Raw genomic sequence first — 23,089 nt, forward strand, 5'->3', positions numbered from 1 at the left:
TGAATTTCATCCACTATTCCTTGTTTACTGCCTTGCTATGTTTTATTCCACTGCCCCTGCTCTCCACATAAACACAATCAATTCACTCTTGTCCAAAAAAACAATACCTTTCCCTGCCTTTCCTCTAGCTATAGGTATCGCATGTATTTCTTTCACACACAAATGATTTAATTGGATTGATCTTCATGAATTGCCTACACTCTTGGACATTTATTCTAGAGAAATTAAAATTTATGTTCACACCAAAGTTTGTACATGAATGTTCACAACAGTTTTATTCATAATAGTCCCAAACTGGAAACAATCAAAGTGTTCCTCAATAGGTGAATGGTTAGACCAACTCAAGTACATCCATACCATGGAATACTTACTACTCAGCAATCAAAGGAATGAACTACTGATGCATATCACAATACCAACGAATCTCTATGAGTCTACAGGGAACTATGCTGAGTTAAAAGCTCAAACCAAAGGGTAACATACCCTATGATTCCATACATATAATATTTTGAAATGACAACATTTTATAAATGAAGGACAGATAAGTGACTGTCAGAACTTGCAGGTAGATGGGGTTGATAGAAGGTGGCTATGGTGATAAGAGGGCAACAGAGATCCCTGTAGTTTTGGTACTGTTCAGTATTTTGATTGTGGTAGTGGAAGAGTGAGCAAATTTAGATGATAAAAACTGTATATAACATACTTCATACATAACTAGAAGTAAAATGGAGGAAACCTGAGTAAGATCAGCAGATTGTATCAATATTAAAATCCTGGTTGTGATGTTTACTACAGTTGACAAAATATTTCCACTGGGAGACACTGAACAGAGTGTACAAGGGATATTTCTGCATTACTTCCTAAAACTGGATTTGAATCTCAGTAAAAAATTTCAAATATCCTAAGTGCTAAGAGAACAGTTAAGTAAATGATGACGGATCCATAAAATGGAGTACTATACAAGCCCTTTTAAAAATGGGTACATTTACTGTAATCCTGTGGAAAGGTAGCCAAGAAGGAATAATTTAAACAAGACAAGTGGCAAAAATATGTATAGTAGTATTTCTTTTCTGCAACTACACACACTATTTTTAGACACAGAAACTTTCTGGAAAAAATTGGGACACTTGATAATGTTTGAATCAAGAATATGTACTCCTGATACAATTTTAAAAAGCTAGTTTTAAATACTCAGTTTTTTTTACCTATAACCTCCCTCCTCCAAAGGAAAAGTAGGAAAGAAAGAGGGAATGGAAGGTGGGAGGGAGGGAGGAGGGATCTATCACTTACGGTGGGGAAAAATAATTGGAAGCGTTGATCTCCCAGTTTTGAGTGAGCTACAAAATCTCCACAATTAACGGGAGCCTCGAGCCCCTCATACCCGCCAGCCTCCCCAGCCCGCCGTCCCCGCTTTGCCCCACGGCCTGGCCTGGGCAGGGCGAGCCCCACTCGGCCGGCGCTCGCGGGGCTCTGCCTGGTGCCCCGCGACCCCGACCCCGGCCTCGGGGCTTCTCCTCACCCACCAGGCGCTAAATCCACCCGCTGGTTGTAAAACGGCGCCCAGAGCCTCCAAACAAAGTGTAACCACGGTAACAGCCAATCCCAAAGAAGACGGGGCGGCCTTTCCGTACGGTGCCCCAGTAGGGCAAACTACCTCGAGTCGAAATTAAACGCTGAATCTCCGGACCCGGGTGAGGAACAGAATTTCCTCCAGGTAGGTTTTTAAGATTTAAATAACTTTGGAAAGCACTTAACAGAGAAATCACATTTTGTTACAGTTACCCAAGGAAAGGTAACCTGATCTTTAAATTGTTTTTGATTTGTCTATATTTATTACTTGCATCTAGTGAATGTTAAATTCATGTATAAATTGTTTATTCCACAAAACCTTAATTAATCCTAAGAGTGATTTCTGGGTCTGTAAGTATGGAAGGAAAGCCAACAAACGTTTTTCCTTCCATGACAACAGTTTCTTTTAAGAAAGAAAATAATCAGTCAAATGTTACTCAATGACTATCAAAAACCTGAGTGAGTGGGTTTGTGGGGTGAGAAATTTGAAAAATTACTTTCTGGAATATGTGTTACTATAAAATCTTGACGGTGACATCCACTATTTTAATGTAAAATTTTAAGTTTAAGCACACATCATGCTATTTAATTTTCACTTAACAATTCATTAAAGTTTTTTTGTTGAAGCAAATATATAAATATATAGTGTATGAAATGTGAAATTTCATTTAGTTAATAACTAAATTTCATTTTACTTTAGTATTACTGCTTTTAACTTTCTTAAACTTTGCAAACAAAGCATTAAATTCCACAAGGAAGTGGCTAAAAATAATTGTAAAAGGTACATGACATACAATAGGCTAAAAGCAAACATTTCAGTGAGCTTTGAAAAAAATAGACTATTTCCTGGTAACAATAAGAATTAATAATATGGAGTTCTCAGTAGACTTTTGTCATTAAAAAATAGATATTAGTACTTCATTCAAAAAAGATGATTTTCAAAAATAAACTACTTCTGGTTTCAGATCTAATTATATTTAGATCTAACTTAAATTTAAAGTCTATCTCAGGTGGCATTTTTTTCTTTTTTTAGTTTAGTATTGTTGACTCATTCAAACTCTTTATTTGAAGTGTTCAGGTTACCATATTATGTTAAAATTCGTATTTAAAAATCTTAAGGATGATTTTATTTGTAATTATAAAACTATTCAAGATTTTCCTAAAGAATATCAAATCTATTAGTAATCAGTTAATTTATAAAACTAAGTTTAAGAAGCTAATTTAGTAATCAAATAATTTGAAGATGATGTCTAAATTGCTTTCCTTCTAAAACTTTACTTTGTTAAACAAACTGATAGCAAAAAAGAAAAATATTGAAAGTTCTTCTGAAGATAAATTAATCCATGGTTACTACATGTTATAGTCTCATGTTATTTTTTACTTTTGAAGAAAACTATCAGTTAGTCATAACATAGCTATCACTAATTAATATCACAGATTAAGGAAAAAAACAACAATGATCTCAAATAATTATATGTCAATTTAACTAGAAACTGTTATAACTATGCAGCATTTAGCAGAAATCTATTTAATTGTAATCTTCCTAGGAATTATAGCCCAAAATTGAGTATGTTAGTTTGTCCCTAACCTTTCAACTTGAGTAGGGTTTTTCTTTCTTGTTTTTCATAAATAACTTTCTTTTCATTAAATTTGCTCTTGTTTGGAAATCATCTACAAGACTGGTTGGCTTATACCTATTGGCCTATTACAACATCTTTCTCTTAGAGAGCCCATAATCAATGTTTATGGCGGAAATAAAAGGATGAAAGATAACTATTTGTTCCTCAGCTATCTGGCTAGGATAAGATTTCTTTGAAAATGTTAATTGAGTGGTGTGATTAGTTTAATAACATTCTTCAACAGCTGTCTTGGTTTCATATGACCATGATATAATTTAAATATCTCAGAATATCATGGCAGTACTTAAATAGCTGCATAGCAGGTGGTTGTTTGCTTTATTTTCTTGAGAGTGATTATTGGATAATAATATTTTTAGTATGTGACCTATAGTGTTGGATTCTTAGACCTCTGCTTCTCTTTTTCTGTTTAAAGACTATCCCAAACTCTCAAGTTCCTTCTCTAATGCTCTGTGTTCTCTCCCTGCAGCTGACATCACCACCTATTTGAGTCCATCACTTTCCCATAGTTCTCATCTCATTTCCCAACCTCAGGCATACCTCCTTTGTATAATCTTAGTATTTCTATACTAAAATGTGGTATGGTGAGATGCATAGGTAACATTTAGCCAGGTCCTGGACTAAATACTTTACAAACAATCTCCTTTAACTTTCACAATATCCCTTTGAAGTGTGTACTGTTATAATCTATATTTACAGATGGTGACATTGGAGCTGGAAAGAGTAGCAAGAGCATGGTTTGTATCTCTGGGTTTGAATCTCAGTCTTGCCACACATTAACTACATGGATTCAAGGAAGTTATTTTACAACTGAGTCTCTTTCCTCATTGGTAATACTGGTGATAGCAGCATAATAGTTCCTAAGAGGCAAAATGTGATGGTCTGGGCAAACAATACAAATAACATTGTAGAATATGGGAAAATGTTACTAGCTTAAGTATTTAAACGCTATAGACCTGGGTTCAAGCTTCATCTCTGCCTCTTTGCAACATCCCAATGCTGGCAATTCTACTTCCTACTATATCTCTTATTTCCTGGTACTCTTCTCCGTCCCCACAGCTACCTTGCAATTTAGACCACATTAATTTCTTATGACCTAGTGCATTCGCTTTGTAAAGTATTTCTCTGAGTTAGGTTTTTTTTCTGATTTGACTTTCACACAAATGATAGAATTATGGTTCCCCACTATCTTCAGAAAAGTAAAAATGATTTCTTAGGAAAGCATACGTACATGATCCTTCACCATCTTTTCTGAGTCTATTTCTCTAGCCTTATCTTAACATCTCCTTCCACTCAGACTTCTGCCCTCATGCACTTCACTATAAATGGGGAACACTGTGTTCCATCTGTTTTGAAATCTTCCTACCTCTACCCCATTTTTTGTCTGACTGGGACCTTCTTAATCAGCCTTCAAGGGGCATTTCAGGTTACCTCCTCTCTGAAACCTCCCAGCTCCTTTTATTCCCTGCCCCTCTCCAACCCCAACACCTAAGTCAGAGTTGGCCACGGGTTTTAATATTTGACTCCTTCAGAGTCTGTCTTATCTATTCACTTTTCTGTTCCCATTTTCTAGTGCTTAGAAGGAACTTAAAAACAACAAAAAGTAATTAGAGTTTAAATCAACTAGTGAAAAATGAATAGGTGAACTGTTGTAAATTGTCCTTACCTATAACATTTACACGATTTAAAAAAATTTTCTGCTGTTGGACCATTAACTAATCTGGAAATGAACAAAATAAATATACCACTAGAATCTTATTTGATTAAGTTGAAAACAAATTATTTGTCTACAGCAAAAAAAAATAGAGATCTCTCACATTACAGGTATTTAAATAGAAATTGCACTAACTTGTATACCTTTGTGTTAACACATCTTTATTTTCATTGGTGTGGTTTTCAGCATGTGGCTTGAGGCTGAGAAGTTCCACACGTGAGCATCTCCTCTTACCATTCGGTGCAAACATGGCTGTGGGCTTCCTTGACTAGTTGCTTAGACACCCTGTTTATTGTATTCTAACTCTTTAACGTGCACTGCTTGCTATGGTCTGAATGTTTGTCTCTCAAAATTCACATATTGGGATCTTTACACCCAATGTGATGGTGTGAGAAGATGCGACCTTTAAGAGGTGGGTGATTAGGTCATGAGGATGGATCCTGCATAAACGAGATTTATGCTCTTATAAGATCCCACAGAGTTCTCCAGCGCCATCCAGTCCCTTTCACCATCTAAGGATTCAACAAGTTTGAAACCCGGAAAAAGACCTTTCCCCAGCCATGCTGACACCCTGATCTCAGACTTCCAGCTTTCAGAATGGTAAGAAATAAGCATCTGTTGTTTTTAAGCCCCCTAGTCTGTGGTATTTCATTTTAGCAGCCCAATCGGACAAGAACACAGCTGTTTTGAAGTTCCCATGACATCCTCCTTGCCACGTTTGCCAGCCTTCTCACTGTTTTGAACTCTGTGTCACGGAGCACCACTTTAGAAAGTTCTTCCTCTGTTGGTTTCCCTAAGATCATGATTTTGTAAGTCTGCTTTAAAAAAATCCAAATTCCTAATGATATCATTCTCTCCCATCCAACCTCTACTTATTTTTACCTGTAGCCAATCCCTCTTCTTTCATTAGTTCCCATGAAATGGATGGGTGCACTCACATGCATCTCTATGGGTGACTCCCAAGTCTGTATGGCCTCTGCTATCCATTTGCCTGCACTCCGTTTCCAGAGATTAACCACAAAGAGATCTTCTACCAATCCAAGCTCAATTATTATATATTAAATTCATGAAATTTATTAATTCTTTTCCAAAACATTTTCTTTCCCAATTTCCTATCCCCAGTGATTCTCAGTATCCTTTTATTTTTCCATCCTACAGGAATCCTCCAGATCCTCTTTGGGTCTTTTTTTTCCACAGTAAAACATATTAACACCGTCTCCAAGTCCTCTTTTCCTTCTGTCTCTTATAAAACCCTTTCCTAACTGCCAGGCGCTTTGTTGGGCTCCTCCCATTTTTAATTCACTCCTTCTCTTCATCTTGGGCACATAGTTGCCTCCGCCTCCAGCTGAGAAGTGCCCCATGACTAAGTAGGTGCCAGTGCCACGTGAGCAGAAGAAAAGTGTGCGATTTCCACCTCAGTTGCTTACAAGATGCTTGTCTGAGTTTACACATCTTCTTTCCCTTTCTGCTGCCTGTAAAGGAGGACACCCTGAGCAAATGTGGAAGTCATATATTGAACAACTAAGGCAAGCCCCAAGTTCCTAAGATGATTTCCTAGGAAAGACCCAATTACCAACTTGGGCTGAGAGAACAATAAACTTCAGTTTATTTTTGTATTTGGGTCTTTTGATAAAGCATTTTAGCCTAGACTCTAGTATGCTAATTATCACCAAATCAGCTGCCAGCTTATGCCTTCAACATTTCACATCAGTTACTATAGAGCAATCCTGATCACGAGTCATCTTTCTCTTTCTTATTCACAGACAGAGGCCAGGACTTTGGGCCTAAGAACATGTTCAGGTTGTAGGAGATCACAGCTTTCTCATATGCTACGATAAATATTATTGAAGCCAAATAAATAGAATTGAGGCCTTCCCAAGGCCTACACATCTTGGGAAGAAACTGAAATAAAAGTCAGGCAGTCTTTCCAGCTCAATGCCCCATCCAAATAGGCCAGACACTGCAGGTGCCTAAGAATGAGACTACAGGACAGAAACTAGAGAAACCAAATGACAGCAGGAGAGTTCAAAGCAGAGGTTGGGTGACAAAGCCTGGAGAGACTCCTTAGCTGGGAAGAAGAACCTTGGGAGCTTTAGGGAGGCACGTCACCTCCGGTCAAAGTAGAGAAGGAAGTGCTGGGACTCTAACTGAGACATCTTAATTCTCCACTTTCCAAGGCATCCTTCAGTTCAACAAACAGATTGGTTTCTTCCTACCTAGAGGCAAACAGCTCCAAATTGGTCTTATTAAATCTGAGTTCAGTATGTCAATCATGCACTGCATGTACCACAACACTGTAAAGTGCACTTTGTAAAGTACGGTGCTAGCGAGAATTGAAATGATGAAGGAAAAGAGAAAACCCAGAAACATACCCAGGGAAATTTTGAAACTTCATATTGAACAAAGCACTAAAAACCAATGGGTTAAATGTTGGTTTTTCCATAAAAGTTCGAGGAAATTTGGCTCTTCGGAAAATAATTTTTAATTCACACAATCTTAAATAAGTTAGCTCTTTTTCTTACATTGTATACCAAACTAAATTACGGACTGATTAAATAGTTTAATTCATCCTCTCATTAATTCATTCAACAGACATCCATTAAGTACTTGCTGTGTGAAAGACTCTGGGAATATAATGATATGCAAGACCTACTCTTTCCGCTTAAGGATCTCAGAGTCTATGTGGGAAGAAAGACAAGTAAAGGAAAATATCAAGACGTAACAAATGGAGGTTAGACAGAACTTCTAAAGCAAGACCTCAATGAGACGCTGACATTATTTGGGGAAAGAAAAGGGACAGGAAGAATTAAAAGAAAGCTTTCCAGCAAGGAGAACAAGGTGTGCTAAACCCAGAAACAAAATATTTTACTTCCTGAAAACAAAGAAGTTCAGTAAGGTGGCTATTGACATGTTATATAAATGTCGTTTTGGTCTCAGCTGCCTAGGTAGAGAAGACAAGTCCAATTTTCAAGATATCTTCAACATGTCCTTATATTCAGGAGGGCAAACAGGAATGTTACACAACTGGTGTGAAGAAAAATGTGCAGCTGACATGAGTAGGCAGAATTATTTAAAGTTGTTACCGTGCTGAGAGCTTATAGTAAAAGTTGTTATCTTTTCAGAATCATCAATACCTGAAGAGAAACAAGAATGTTAAGAAAAAACAAAACATTAATTTTTAAATACTTTCTTAATCTCATTAATGGCGCTTTCTTGGTAAGAATCTTCATAATTATTTAGTAAAGAAAATGCAATATGTTTTATTGGCAGTTACTAAAAAATTATCACTGTCTTTTCTGTAGGTTCTTGGACTCTTACTCATGGCATTTGGTGCATGGCTTTTATTAGATAGAAATAATTTTTTCACAGTTTTGGGTATGTATCTATTTTTCTTCTGCTCTCTGAATGAAACCAGACATTCCGTTTTAAATAATTGCATACATGATTTATTCAGCAGGTGGCAGCATTTCTCAAAAATTCATTAGTATGGTCCAATTTTCCCCTCCGAAGGTCTTTGTCAATTAGTTTTAGAAACATCATTAAATAGTAAGACTTAAATCCCAGGCCAAAATAAAGAGAAAATTTGGGGAAACAGAGATAGGAACATTTGCTGGAGAAGAGCTAATGGAAGACTTGATTATTCGGCTAAACTCCAGACCTTCACAGATCCGTAGAATTGAAAAGATAATGGAGACGAATTGGTTCACTGCCCAAGTTAGAAAATGTCTTTTAAAGCTCAGTTACCATCTACTCTCGCCACCACATGGTTAAAAATAAAATATAATGTTCCCTAAATATGCACAAAATAATTGAATTTATTTAACTTACTAAAAAAAACTTTAGATTTTTTTATGGCCTTTATTTTTTGCTATTTTGTAGTATGCCGTGATGGCTATGAACTAATGTTTAATGGGCTAAGTGTTCTTTTCATATACATATCCTTGGTTGGAGGCAAGGAAGCCACATTTGAAGTACTTACTAGCCATGTGAGGCTATTGGGTATTGGCTACCTTATTGCATAGCACAGATAAAGAACATACCCATTATTTCAGTAAGTACGATTAAACAGCATTGTTAATCATTACATATGTGACCCAAAAAAGAAAAGGTAGAAAAAAGAAAGCTAAATAAAAAGCTAAGTTTAATGGGTGATAAAGTGCTGCAAAGTGTATTGAGTAATTTAGCTAAACTCCTATACCTAAATATCTGGTATCTTTCTTCTGTTTGTATAATTTGATCTGGAAACGTATTCACGATGACTGCATGCATTAACAATTTGCACGGAGTAAATGGGTGTGTGGAGATGTTATGACCACTTTTCTGTTTCTCCTTTCCTTCCCCAGAATAATGGCAGTAGTAGCTTCCACTTACGTAGTGTTGACTACGCCAGACACTGGGCTAAGTACTTCCTGTACAGTATCTAATTTAATAATGTAGTAATTAAGCCGAAGTAAAAGTCATTTTCTTTTCTTTTTTCTTTCCTTCCACTATGCCACTGAAAGATAATTATCATTAACCTTAATATACTTAGTTGTGAAAAAATTTCTGCAAAGGTAGTCAGAAACTCACTTTTTAAGTTCTGTTTCTTTAAAATCACATATTTAAAACAGTGAAACCTCATGGTTTCAAGACACGGAATTGAAAATAACCAGTTTGAGACAAGAAACATTGGGTTCTCCTCTCCCCATTATCTGCACCTTCCAATTAATTCATCTCCTCCAAAATTATTCTGCCTTCACCTCTCTTTTTGTAATAACACTATGCCACCCAAAGCCCCATCTACCTTCTGCCTCAGTAACAGCTTCCAACAGCCTTGTGCTCTGATCTCCTTTCTCAGCCATCTTCCAAATATCACTCAAGTCCTTTAAAGTGCAAACTTAACCATCTAGCATTAAAAGCTTTCCTCTGCCTCCCCTTTGCCATTTTATGCTCATGTGACAAACATTTATAGAGTATCTTCTGCATGTTAGGCACTATGCCGTGAGCTGAGGGTACAGTGGTGGACAAGAAACGTAAAGGTCCTGTTGTCATGGAGCTTAATTCCAGTGAGAAAGACTGACAACAGCACACAAAGTGTGCAGTTTGGCCCCTACAAACCTTCCCGGTCTCACCTGCCTTTAACTGTAAGTGCCAGCCAAGTTGAGTTTCCTACCCAAACTCCACTCTTCCGTGTCTCAGAATGCTTCCACTATTCCAACCAAGATATTTCCAATTAATCATTTAAAGCCCAAACTCGGGTATTGCCTTCGGTTATATTGCCCCCTACTGGCTGGATTAGGTGTGCTTGTACCCAGTCGTTTAACAACTGGTTTTGGAGTGGAGTCTTGATTAATGATATTTGCTGTTTCTGTGGTTTAAATAATCCCACGATGGCTGATGTCACGGTGCCCATGTGAACTGAGTTGGCTTACAAGTTTCATGAAGATTTAACAGTTGGCTTTTATGAGCCAGAGCAAGCTGGCTCCAGCACACCACTGCCTCTGCTGTCTTCCCATAAAACCTAGGGTGTATTTAATTTAGTTATTCTTCCTTTTTTAAAGCAAATACTTGTTAAGGGCTTAACGTTCTACAGTCTGTGTCATAGCATAAACATTTAACCGTCTGTTGAGTATATAAGTATACATAGTCTGCAGCACAGAGAGCTTGGTCTTGGTCAGGAGAGGATAAAATACAGTTTTAACAGGCCCTACTACCAATAAACTCAGGGTCTCATAGAAGGGAGACTTAACCCACACATGATAGGTACTCAAAACATTTTGATGAATGAATGAATGAATAAATACATAAAATTTTGGATGTACATGAAACATAGAAGAGTTCACCCTAGGAAAAAAAATGTCATTTTATGAAACTGTTTTTGTAGAAAACAGTGAAGATAGGGGAAAGGTAAAGAGAGCCACTGAGACTGAAGAACTTCTCTATCATGCCATTAAAGGAAGAAGAATTGTTGCTAAGAGTAAGTGAGAAGTGGTAGAATGAGGTTTAAAAAAAGAGAGAAAGGGACTCCTAGTGGTTTGGCAGCAGCTGTTTAGGGAAATCATGGGCTGCTGCATTTATTATTAAAGAGAAAATAAGCATCACTTAATAATAAATTATTTTTTTGGTTTCCACAGATGAGAATAATCAGTTGATAATACCTGTTTTTCAAGTGTTGATTGGAACTGGATCTGCTACTGTTCTCCTTTGTCTCTTGGGTTTTTTGGGAATTCACAATGAAATCAGATGGCTCCTAATTCTGGTACGTATTTCATTTCAATGACCTGAATTAATTTGTAACTTCAATTTTGAGTGTACAAGCCACACAAATGAGCAATAATGATTTATGTGGCCGTAACATTGCACAAGTGCGCCCTTGGGAGTAAAGCAAATGTAGCACCTCCTCCAAGAAACTTTTCTAGGTAGAATTTTCTTGGTGAGTTTTCCACGGATCAAATATGGACTTCAGCACATGTACACTTAGATACTAATTTTCAACAGAGAGTCAGTGGGAATCTGCCTCCTAGGGTAAGCTAGAATGAACCAAATAAAGGGCATTAAAGTCAGTAAGCAAAGTAGTTTAGCAAGGCAAAGAAAACATGTCCTTAGTCAGCACGTTTTCTCCCTGTGGGCATGCCATGTGGGAAGCTAACTTAAAACTGAGATCAGAATTTATTATTTAAAAAAGAGAAAATATAACTGCTGAGTAGACCAGACTCTGGCATCTGGCTAGCACACTGTCTCTCCTTCAGCAGGTAAAATGAAAAGATAAATTAAGATCAGGAATATAGACCTGAACATAAGCCAGTAACCAGGGATGGATCACAATTCACAGATACAGGTGAAATATGCTTTTCTTTTCACATTTTCTGTAAATCAAATCAGGTTCAATTCACAGGCAGTCTCCAATCAAGCAGATGGAAACTTTGACTGCAGCTGTAGTGTCTCTTGCCTGGAAGAATGCAGACATCCTTAGTTTTTATGTACCACTGGGCATCTGGGTGGTCACCCTGGACACTGGCTGTTGGTCTCCACAGGTTACCATGAAAGTTCCCATTTCCCCAGGTCACCTAGTCCCTTCAGATCTCTTCATTCGAAGGATTTGTCCAGAGCCACCACTGCAGCTCCTTCTCTGCCGTGCCCCTCCCCTGAGACAGATGAGATCCCATGGCAGTCAAAGGACTCATGCCCAAAATAGGGACCAGTGGCTGTTTGTTATTGATGACCGTTACCTGTTTTTCATCTGAATATGACCCGCTGGCAGAGACATTGTAGGCAGAGCGGGAAGCCACACTGTCATTTCACCCTGGGGTCTCGCCACCTCACAACAAATCACCCTCATGTATATTTCAGTCAGTAAAATATTCAGACTGCTAACTTTTGAAATTATTGTGAACTCTAGGTAGTATCTATCATTATGTGCTGCTATAATGAAGAAAACTGCAGTGGCCATAAGTTTTAAAAAATACATGAATACATGAGAAAATCATTTTATTTGACTTTGGATAGAAATATTTCAAGTTTTCAAAGGAATAGTCCAAATGTACATACAGACTTGACTTCACTGTTACAGTTGCTTTTGTTACTTCCTGGGTTCTTGTTATTTTGTATTTGATGGAACATTATACATAGTAAGTCACAATTTAGGGAGTTCCTTAGTGTTAACAGAATGGTGTGTTAAGTGGAGGTCCAGATAGCTGAGTTCCCCTCTATGACGGGTTTAGGTCTGAATGAAGACGGTATCATCAGCAACCTCATGAGACCAACTAGTCTGGTTAGGCTTCTCAGGAAACACTATCATGTCTCTCTTTCTACCAAATGTGCAATGATTATTTTTCTTTGCCTTTTTGTTTGAATAATTTCAATCTTTGATATGAAGGCAGGAAAATTCACCAATGTGTGTGTGTGTGTGTATACATATATATATATATAAAGACTGTATATTTCATATGATTTTCCCACCATTGTAGCAACTAGAAACTGTATTAGAAGCATAGTGTCATCTCTCTTCTCCCTCTGTTTAGTATGCAGCACTGTTAATGTGGGCCGTTGGAGGTCAGGTTGTACTATCAGCATTCATCTTCACAAAAAAAAAGGAGGTATGGAAAGATCATCCTTTTATTTGGTATCTAAAGAAAATGATATTTTAAATGATTGAGACCAGTGAGCCTATATTAATTGCTAATGGTAAATGTCTTTGGAGGGAAAAAGGATTCAGTGGAAGTATTAGAATTCTATATAGGAAGGGGTCAAGGGTCAGATAAGAAAGGTGGGCTGGAGGAACTTGTCCTACTCTGCATAATATGGAAAGGTCGTAAATAATAAAGAATGAGGAGGCGGCAGGGACGAGGTGATGCTGAGTGTGGGGAATCCAAAATTGGCCCCCCAGGGCAACCCTGGCTACCACTACAAATGCAGTCACTGTATTATATTCCGTTTTTATAAAGATATATCTTTTGTCTTGTACTAATTTGAAGTTTAACCATTTCATTTAAATAAGATGGACTGAATAATTAATATATTTTGCACTGGTATGGTCATGAGCGATATAATTAATTTGAGCAAAATTTATATTCATCAAATTAAATTCAAGAAAAGCACATAATAAGTTGCCTAAAAGAAGTTTTGGTAACAGAACTTACCTTAATAGGTAGGTTATTTTTAATTGCTTAAGAACTTCAGTGTTTGGGGGCACTCAAGGTCTGTCTTTGCATCACAGAAGACTTGAAGTCGTACAGATCTGTGGATGATGAGAGATCAATTATTACTCCACAGCCTTAAGCCAGTATCTTCAACTGTAAAGTATGGTTAAGACCTTCCTACTTTAATACAATTATCATTAACTGATGGCTTATAAAGTTCCTGTCATAAAGTAGCTACTGAAGAGCACTTTTTCTCCCTCTAATTAATTTTGAAGGAGCCCGTGATTAATTCCTATGTGTCCTAGCCTTCAAATTCTCTTTTTATATAGACTCCTAAGTAATACGCAAATCCCAACAAAATCTTCTGTATATAACAGCATTGCCCTCCAATTTCATTTACTCTCTTGTGCTTGGAATCTCCCCTGGATATCTAATCACCCAGGGCCTATTGTTAATGGCCTGAATTTCTTCTCTCCACAGCCAAAAATGTGTGTGTGTGTGTGGCGCGCGCGCGAGCATATGTGTCTGTATACAGCAAGTGAGTCCTGTAAAGCTATTTTGGTGGCAAAGCACCAGATCCCTTCTCATCAGGCCCTAAGTTTAGGACCTGGAGAAAGAACCTAAAAATGACGATTACAGACTCTTAACACATAAATATAGTTTATCAGTGTCATCCAGATTCACGTAAGTATTAGTCACATCCTCCTTTCCACCTATTTTAAGGATAGTAAGAGCTATCATTTAATAATAGTTACCATGTGCCAGAGTCTGTGATAAGCACTTTATAGGTATTATATTATCAACCCTCACAACAAGCCCTGGAGATGCATTTGTTTGTTCCTATTTCTAAAGCAAGGAACGGAGGCTTTTAGAGGAGAAACACTTGCTAAAATATATCACGGCCCAATCACAGAGCCTGGATTCAAACACTTATTAACTGATCCCAGAGCTAACAGCTTTATTTACACTGATTTGTCTTCTATATTCAAACTGAACTAAGCTCTTACGAGCCTCTAAATCTTTTAGGCCATTTACGGTTGCTAACTTAGTGTGCTTCAAAGGATGTTTGTCAAATCAAATATATATGAGAGAATTTTATTTATAAAGTACTCATAGATTATATATGAAACCCATTTATATACTAAGGTAATTCAAGTGCACTATAGATCTCTCAAATAATGTTTCAGAGAGTGAGTGAGAGCAAGTCAGTCCCCTCCCTACAACAATATCAAATGGGAAAACATCATATTCTATTCTGAATACAAATAATTAGAATTTAGACAATAAGTTAGATAACTTATCGATTTAAATAACAATACATCATTCTAATCATAGATGTATTAAATAAAGCATAGATGTATAAGTAACTGTGTAAGAGTTTAACCTGCACACATATTTTAATTACTGTAGTATTCCCACCAGTTTAGTTTTCATAATTCGAAGACAGTGTAATACAATGGGAAACCATTAGATTAGAATTCAAGTGAACCATATTTGAAAGCCTTAGCTCCTTTTCCTTATTCATGTAAACAGAGCAAATAATTAAATCCTCCTATTATCTATCTCCTTGTTCATAAAATAGGGATAGTAGCTGTCCTTTCTACCTTTTGGTATTTTTGAGGACCAAATTAGGAATTAGTTATGAAAGTCATATAAACTTTTAAATGCTTAAATAAGTTACTATTAAAACTTAGCTCTGCAATATCTACATTTTGAAAGTCTTCTCCAAAACTTTCAGCTCTGATTGTTTTTTGTTTTAATATTGGCAAAGGATTTTTTAAATTAAAAATCTTAATTCTTATAAAATATATAATAGACACAGGTCAATTATTTTACTTAACATCTTGATTAATGCGGGAACCAGTACGATATAAAAACCCATTCAAAGGAGAGTCCAAAGAGAAGACACTTATAAACGCCATCACTTAATAGATGGAATGAACAGAGTTGGAAAGGGGACGGATAAATTGCACCCCCACTAAGAAAAACTCACTTGTAATTTCCTGACAAAATAAAATCATTTGCCTAACAGTAGTTTTCTACAAATTACTAAGTTTTAAAGTAAGTTTAAAACTATGAAAGGTACAGACCCTCACAGAATCGGAGGACATTGAGGGTGTGCTAGAGAAAGCCTAGCTTCCAAAGAAAAGATAGTAAACTTTTTTGTCCATTCCAAAGGTTTTCACAATTTTTCCTAAGGGTACAGGAAGAAATGTGGAACCCCTAGATATTCAAGAGAACAGCACATAACTTTCTTCCTAATTATAAAATAAGTCTAGTATATTGTTCCAGTAGATCATGATGAGAAAGAACAAAAGTCTCAACACTCAGACTGCTAAAAATAATTGAAGAAAAAAAAAACACTTAGAAATAAGCAGAAAACTTCCTTTAAATACTCTTTTTATGAGGAACAGTAGGGAACATTGCTATCAAATTTTCACTTTTTTTTTCTGTCTCCATTGATTTGCCTATTTTTTTTTCATTTTTTTTTTTGAGAGGGCATTTCTCATATTTATTGATCAAATGGTTGTTAACAACAATAAAATTCTGTATAGGGGAGTCAATGCACAATCATTCATCAACCCCAAGCCTAATTCTCAACAGTCTCCAATCTTCTGAAGCATAATGAACAAGTTCTTATATGGTGAACAGTGCAAGAGCAGTCATATCACAGAAACTTTCAGTTTTGATCACACATGCAATTTAATTAGTAGTTTGTTAAAACCTATACATCCTTATGTTACTCTACAAATTTTCACTTTTAATACAACTTTCAACAGGTTCAGCAAGTATGGCATGATGAAATTGATTTAGTCATTTCCAAGTATGGAGCTCAAGATATGCCTGAAGACATACCCAAGTGGACTATTCTGAATACTTTACAGAAAACAGTAAGAAAAACATAGCATAAAACTAAAAATTGGAGGTCAAACGTGAACAAAATTGGACAGGGAGAGACAGGAAGGGCAGGGGACAGCGGCAGAGGAATGAGCAGTTCTTGTATTACTTTCAGACAAACCGGGTGGAATAGCATTGTTCCCACTTATCCTCCTTTAGTAACGTCATTATATCGCCTTTTCTAGGTTGATGTGCATTTTCACGTGGTTTCGCCTGTGAAAGTGCTGTTGGTCTTCTGTCCAGTGGGCTGATCTTCACTGGCACACCCGGGGCGGGCGGTGGGGGGGAGCCAGAGCACAGCCCCTGCAGGCTGCAGAGAGGCATGTGGTTTTCCGATCCTGAATGCCAGGTTTGCCAGGTAGTAGCTCTGTGACCCTGGACAAGTAACCTTCCTAACTTCAGATTCTGTATTAGTAAAAGGAGCAGAATAATCCTTACTCTGGTTGGCAAGAATACATGAACTGACTTGCAAATGTATAGAAAGTCTTGGATCTGGGACATAGTAAGCAACTAATACTTGGGAGAGCTAATGTTGTGAGGATGATTATTTCACAGTTCAGATGTTTCTGGGCAGGCCCAGGAATGGATATTGTCAGCCAAATAGTTTACAGGAATAGATCAGCAGTTGGAACGTAGTAAGTGCCTGATAAAGAAAATAGCAGCCGTTTACATAGTTGCCAGACCTTTTTGTGAGCGCTTCTATTAACTCACTTAATCCTCCCAACCCAAGGAGGCAAAGCTGTTATCCTCATTGTTCAGATGAGGGACAGTGAAATTTAGTCACTTTACCCAGGGCCACAAAGCTAATTAGTGGCAAGACTCACTGCCAGACAGTCTGGCACTAGGTTTCATTCTCTTCCCTGCAAACTTAGGTGCCTCACATAATTAATTATTTTTAGTACACGTAATAACAGATACGCATTTTAGGAGAATCAAAATCTAGTTAAAAGTGCTTTTACTTATCTTGCTTTTCCTCTAATATACGTGATCTGGACATGTACTGCATTTTCACATTGCACTGTGACTAATAGCAGGGGATTGAACCTTCCCATGGTTGGAAGCTGAGACACAGGAAAACAGGTCTATGGATGACATCACTTCCGTTAATGAGAATCAAGCTTACAGTTTTAGCTACTAATATAATTGAGATAGTACATGTAGGTTTGACTGGTCAAACTTATTTTCATTACCCAAACTCTAGAGCACCATTTTCAGCATTCCAAGATTGTTCCAAAATTGCTGGGACAAATTGTGGCATCGGTGGTACTGATGTTACAACTTCCAGTAACAAGTTTAGAAATACTTACTTTAACTTTCTCTTATTTTCTAAATGACAAAAACATAAGCTGATTCTTTCATATCCTCCCAACTCAAACCAATAGGATTAGAAATGAGACAATGCTTAGATGTTTGATCATCTCTGTGACTATTGTCCTTATCATCTTTTTTGTTTTTTTTGTGGCAGCTTTTTGCACAATACAAAATTGAAAGTTAACATCCCATATAAATCCTAAGAAAGTAAAAATAACCATAAATCTCCCTACGTACACTAAACACATACAGCAACACATTCTGGATAAATATAAAGAGAACTGCTATAGGTGAAAGGAGGATATGGCTAAGGTGATTCTTTCTTCTATGTACTGGCCCTAAACATAATTTATAGTTTGTAAATCAAGATTATCTTCATCCTGGGCTCCTGTAAGATAAATTCAGATACAACAATTTCTTCCAAACATAGCCCACTTACATGAGGAGAGATCTTTAGCTGTGATTAACAGCAATACCAGCAACGTAGTAATGCATTAAATGAACAAACAAAACTGTTTAACTCACTATATTTCAGTGGGAAATAAATTAACAAATAATCTTCATCACAAAAAATACTTTATTATGCATGAAAATCATGATTAACTGCATTTTGAGTAATTTACAGGAATATTCATAGAATCTTTTTCCTAGTTACAGTGTTGTGGCCAACACAATTACACAGACTGGATAAAGAATAAGAATAAAGAAAATTCAGAACAGGTGCCATGTTCTTGCACAAATTCTACATTAAGAGAGTGGTTTTGTGATGAGCCACTGAATGCAACTTACTTAGAGGTAAAGATAAGCCTTCTCTGAGTGTTTACAATGCCTTTTTTTTTGCAAGTCAATTTAGAATTCAGAACAATTTTTTAATATAAAAGCAATGTGATTCAAGTTGTTCTTAAGCTACTTCATCAAACTGAACCTATAATTTGGTGAATTGTAGTATCATTTCAGGTATATAGTAAACTAAATAACCTTTATGGGAGTATGTGATCCAAGTGCTCCTAGAACTTGGGATACCAAAGTCTTTTTCTGCAACCCTCCTTCCAAAATCCCTGCAGAGATAGGAGACATTTTTGGCAAATCCCTGGTGTATAGGTTTGGTAAGGGAGAGGTAATGCCAAAAGTAAAGAAGTATGAGGATTGGCAAAACTGAAGGGAGGGGACCCTGGCAGTGACAAAAGTAGTCTTCAGATAAATGCGGCAGAAGGAAGGGTCAAGGTTCATCTGGAGCAATTCCTATTTACAGGTATGGGATGTTGATAAACTAAGGGTTTCCATCCCCCCCAAATTTTGATACTTTATATAGTTTATATGTTGCAGTTACTCTGATTTTATATATCTTTCAGTTACATAATTCACTCATAGATAAGTAGAGTATTATGTTTTTTAAAAGCTTCTTTGGGAAAAAAATTATGTTAGGGGGTAGTATATACCCTATTGAATTATAGTATTCAGAAAATAAGATCCCTGTCAAAACTTAATACATTTCTGGTTCAGTTACACAGCAACATATTCGCAACTTTACAAGTAGCAGCTGAGGAGTCCTCCTGTCATAGGAAGCTCCCTGGGCTAAAAAGGTCAGGGTCAGGTTAGTCATTGACTTGCTTTTACACTTTGGTAAATGACTAATCCATGTATCTCTTCTTCTTTGTAATAGAATTATGTATAAACCATTTCTCTCTCCAAATCAATGTAAGTATCTTCTTTTTTCTTAGGGTTGTGAAAATAAAATCAGCACATGGTTTCATGCTAATGCTTTCACATTAATTGGAATTAACTTCGGGCTTTTGGCTTCAGAGGTAAGCTTTTGTTCATACGTTTAAAAGAAAAAAAAAATATTAGGCATAAAATATACAGAATAAATGGCAGAACAACCAGGTAGAGACCTAATCTGACAAATTAATCTGATTGGAGTCTGGACCTTAAGACTATTTACAACCAGGAGAGGTGTAGATCTTAGCTGAAGGTGATACCCTTAAATCAGCCGAGTGGGGAGAGCCTGTTAGTAGGTGGTCATCCTGATGGATAGTGATTTCATTGCTTTGTGATGTCAAATAATAATAATAGTTCATATCTCAGCAGTGAGAGCACCATGTTGGGTAATCTGCAAGGTGGCAAACTTGTGAAATCTTAGCAGATATTTGACATTAGGAAATCTATTCAAGCACATACTCATGCATTCATTGGTTCATTCAGTAACTTTGGATGGGGGAGAACATCTACTGTGTGTCAGAGGCAGTTTTATAGGATTGATGACATAGTTAGATGATGAAATAAAAAGTAGATCAGCCATTCATCAGGACCTCTACCCCACTGACAGCCCATGTAATTGACATTGAACAATCTATTCCTTAGTCCCCTCTATAAATGAACTTAGTGAGAGCTGGGTTACTCTAGACGACTCACTCTGAAGACTTCTAACTCACAACCATATGTGCCTTACTATGTAATTTTCATCTTTTCCCTTTTTGGTTTTGATCTTTTTTCTTTTACAGCATGCATTTTGGTGATTATATAGTAAGTGTTAACTTTACAAATTATTCTTATTGATTACATTTTGATATCTTATTATTTCCTTTTCTTCCAGGTTTTGCAAGTCTCGTTAACTGTTTCTTTCTTCAGACACATCAAGAATAGGATATATGCAGAAATGTGATCTTTGAATTTTAATTTTCCCAGAAGAAGCCAGTTAATTCTCAAAATAATCACATCACATTCTTTTATTCCAAAAAAACTTTTGAATTTTATCAAGTGTAGGGCTTTTTCAAGTTATTGGTTATATGTAACACAGAATTCCTGAATACTATAAAAGTAACTCCAAAAATTTTTATTAATTTGGTTTTTCAAAATATCAAATTTGGCAGTTCAGAACTTGACCTTGAGTTATTCTCTGAATTCAGAGCATAGCATCGTATACAGTGAATTCAAAATGTGATGAAGTTGTTTTGAGTTTCTTGGATAGAAAAAATACCTGTATGTTCAGAAAACAGCAGTTACGATAGTTAATAATAACAACACGCAGTTATAACATGTACCTTGCATTTGTAAATTTTAAGAAAATAATACTAGTTTATGAGAGATTTAAAAGATGGAAAATCTTCATGATACTGACCTTTATACTGAATTAATCATTTATTTCTGTCTTCTGATAATGCTTGTAAGGGACTAATAAACTTAAAACTGTATAGATTTGGATATAATTTAGTGACAGTAATAAAATGTTAAAACTACAATAAATTTTTACAGTAGCAAAAATAATCTATTCTAAGTGATCACTGAATTCTCATACTCTTTACTTGGTCCTCATTTTCTTCTCTTTTTGCTTAATTTTTTTTTTCAGTGTGCACATGCACAATTCTCTGAGGGATATAAAAATAACTTAGCTGTTCTATTTTCCTAACAATGTTATTGTGATAACAGAAAAAAAGTCCCTTGAAAAATAAAAAGTGCTATACAGATGTGAGGTATTACCATACCATTGTTGTCCTTTATAGCAAAATGCTGCCTTAACTTTTAGGAAATGAAAAAGGATAGATTACCTGAAGATTCTGTGTTGCTCTCTCTCCTACAAAAGGCTCACTCTCATTTACTAATTCAATCATATCTCTTTTTATCCATGTATTCAGTATATTGCAGATTTCAGAGACCTGTGGGCTTTTTTTAAGTTGGCACAGAAAATAGAATCACCATTTTCTCTAAAATAGCCTGTAAATAGGCATGCCTTCTACACTTGAAAGAAAATCCTCTTGGGATTTAAAGTTCATTTGCAAATTCTCATTCTCTTTAAAATATGCCACTGATGTAAAAAAATTCTGCACTGCTTATAAGTTGAAAAGTAGCTTATTGTTAACCGAATAAATATTATAGGTGATTTGATTATATATGTTTGTTTTTGCTTCAAGGAAACAAAAAGGATCACTAGATATTAAGCTATTTTCAGTTAATACTTTCAATCCACAAAATATATGCACCACTAATTGAATCTATTGCCTTTATGATTCTATGGAAAACTGTCTTGAAGGACATTACTTTATACCTTGAAAAAAATAAAAGACTTATTTGATAAGGTAAAACATGTCCCTCTATTAATCTTGTTTTTCTAATTAATTAGAAGGAAACCTTAGAAAGTACTGAAAATCAATGTGGGTCAGAAGTGAAACAATGAGTTAGAATTTAGGGCAACACCTAATCCTGCCTTCCCCTTCAAACTATCTTATTACATACAAAATACATGGAACTTGCTGCAGACTCCCCATTTTAACAATGTTTCCAAAAGTTAGGGCTATTTTGTAATGGTACTAAGCAGGTGGAATACTTGCAAATCCTCCTAGATAAGGATACAGGCACTCAAACAACAAGCCTTTATAAAGCACCTACTCTGCACCAGGAGCATCGCTATCTGTTGGGATATGGAGAGGAAGAGATACATACATACTTCCCATACAGGGTTGGCTTCAGGGGCATATAACCTGTCCTTGGAAGAGTCCCAGACTTGGTTAGATACTTGGCAATTGCCAACTTGAAATTTTGGCAATTGCCAACTTGAAATTCTTAATAATTTTTGAGAAAGGGACATTATGTTCATATTTTTTCCTGGGCTCTGTAAATTAGGTAGCCAGCCCCATCCCTGTAGTCAAACTCAAAGTCAGCACACCTCCTGACATGTGAGCAAATGTCATATATGTGCTACTTTTTATGGACACCCAGAAAGAGAATGCCTACGTTTGCCTTAGAGGATCAGAGAGCACATCAAAAAGGAGAGTCATTCATTCAACAACTACTTACTGAGGAACTGCTATGAGTTGAGCACTGTTCCAAGTACTGGAGAAAAAGTAGTGAGTATAATAAAACAAAACAAAATCATTGCCCTCATGGAGGCTACATGCAAGTCAGGGGAGCCAAACAACAAAGCATAAACAACTATTGTGTCAGATGGTGGGAGATTAGGTCAGGCAGTAGAATAAAGATGTGGATTTAGGAGGATTGCTGTTTAAAATAGGATGTACAAAGGCCTCAGGGAGAAAATGACTTCTGAGGAAAGATGAGAAAATAAGGAAAGAACACTGCAAGGAAGAGGGTTGCAGGTAGGAGGGAATGAGGACCGGAGACAAAAGTGAACATTCTGAGTTCAAAAGAGAAGGAGGCTGCATGGCTAGAGTGGAGTGAGTGGGGAACGGGGAGGCTGGGGAGGAACGCCAAAGGGGTCAGAAGGGGAAAAAGGTCTTGTAGGGGCTTTTAGCCACACTCAGGGCGTTGGATTTTACTGAGTGAAATGGGAAGCAATCGGCAGGGTTTTGTGCAAGTGACATTATTAGACTTGTGTTGCATTAGAAGCA

At 36.5% G+C, this 23,089-nt stretch overlaps 2 protein-coding genes and 1 long non-coding RNA gene across 8 annotated transcripts in view; 1 reads left to right on the forward strand and 2 right to left on the reverse strand.

Annotated features, from left to right (window-relative positions):
* LRRIQ1 (leucine rich repeats and IQ motif containing 1) overlaps positions 1–1,561 on the reverse strand; it is a 200,612-nt gene extending 199,051 nt beyond the window's left edge. For 2 of the 3 annotated variants that reach the window (XM_073214774.1, XM_017680333.3), the window contains exon 1: positions 1,524–1,561. The gene's annotated coding sequence lies outside the window, so the exon portion shown is untranslated. Of the gene's footprint in view, positions 1–1,290; positions 1,442–1,523 lie in introns of those variants that run through there. The other variant, XM_017680334.3, reaches the window with a different exon arrangement.
* Positions 1,562–1,643: 82 nt separating this feature from the next.
* Positions 1,644–22,162, forward strand: TSPAN19 (tetraspanin 19). Of its 4 annotated transcripts, XM_017680338.3 has the most exons (12): positions 1,680–1,714; positions 3,906–3,943; positions 5,107–5,136; positions 5,391–5,520; positions 8,043–8,136; positions 8,223–8,295; positions 11,034–11,158; positions 12,921–12,995; positions 16,319–16,429; positions 18,399–18,542; positions 19,469–19,552; positions 20,341–21,916. In XM_017680338.3, exons 5-12 carry the CDS (start codon positions 8,071–8,073, stop codon positions 20,407–20,409), a joined length of 747 nt encoding a protein of 248 aa, XP_017535827.1. In that variant the 5' UTR covers positions 1,680–1,714; positions 3,906–3,943; positions 5,107–5,136; positions 5,391–5,520; positions 8,043–8,070; the 3' UTR covers positions 20,410–21,916. The 4 variants fall into 4 exon arrangements, with proteins under 4 accessions (XP_017535826.1, XP_017535831.1, XP_036878530.1 ...); XM_017680342.3 differs by lacking the exon at positions 5,107–5,136 and having other exon boundaries at positions 1,660–1,714; XM_017680337.3 differs by lacking the exons at positions 3,906–3,943; positions 5,107–5,136 and having other exon boundaries at positions 1,644–1,714.
* Positions 16,467–23,089, reverse strand: part of LOC140843979 (uncharacterized) — a 75,427-nt gene continuing 68,804 nt past the window's right edge. Inside the window, exon 6 of the long non-coding RNA XR_012121980.1 lies at positions 16,467–17,079. This is a non-coding gene — a long non-coding RNA (uncharacterized lncRNA). The remainder of the gene's footprint in view (positions 17,080–23,089) is intronic.

The sequence above is a fragment of the Manis javanica genome, chromosome 10 (assembly GCF_040802235.1).
Source record: "Manis javanica isolate MJ-LG chromosome 10, MJ_LKY, whole genome shotgun sequence".
Lineage (NCBI taxonomy): Eukaryota > Metazoa > Chordata > Mammalia > Pholidota > Manidae > Manis > Manis javanica.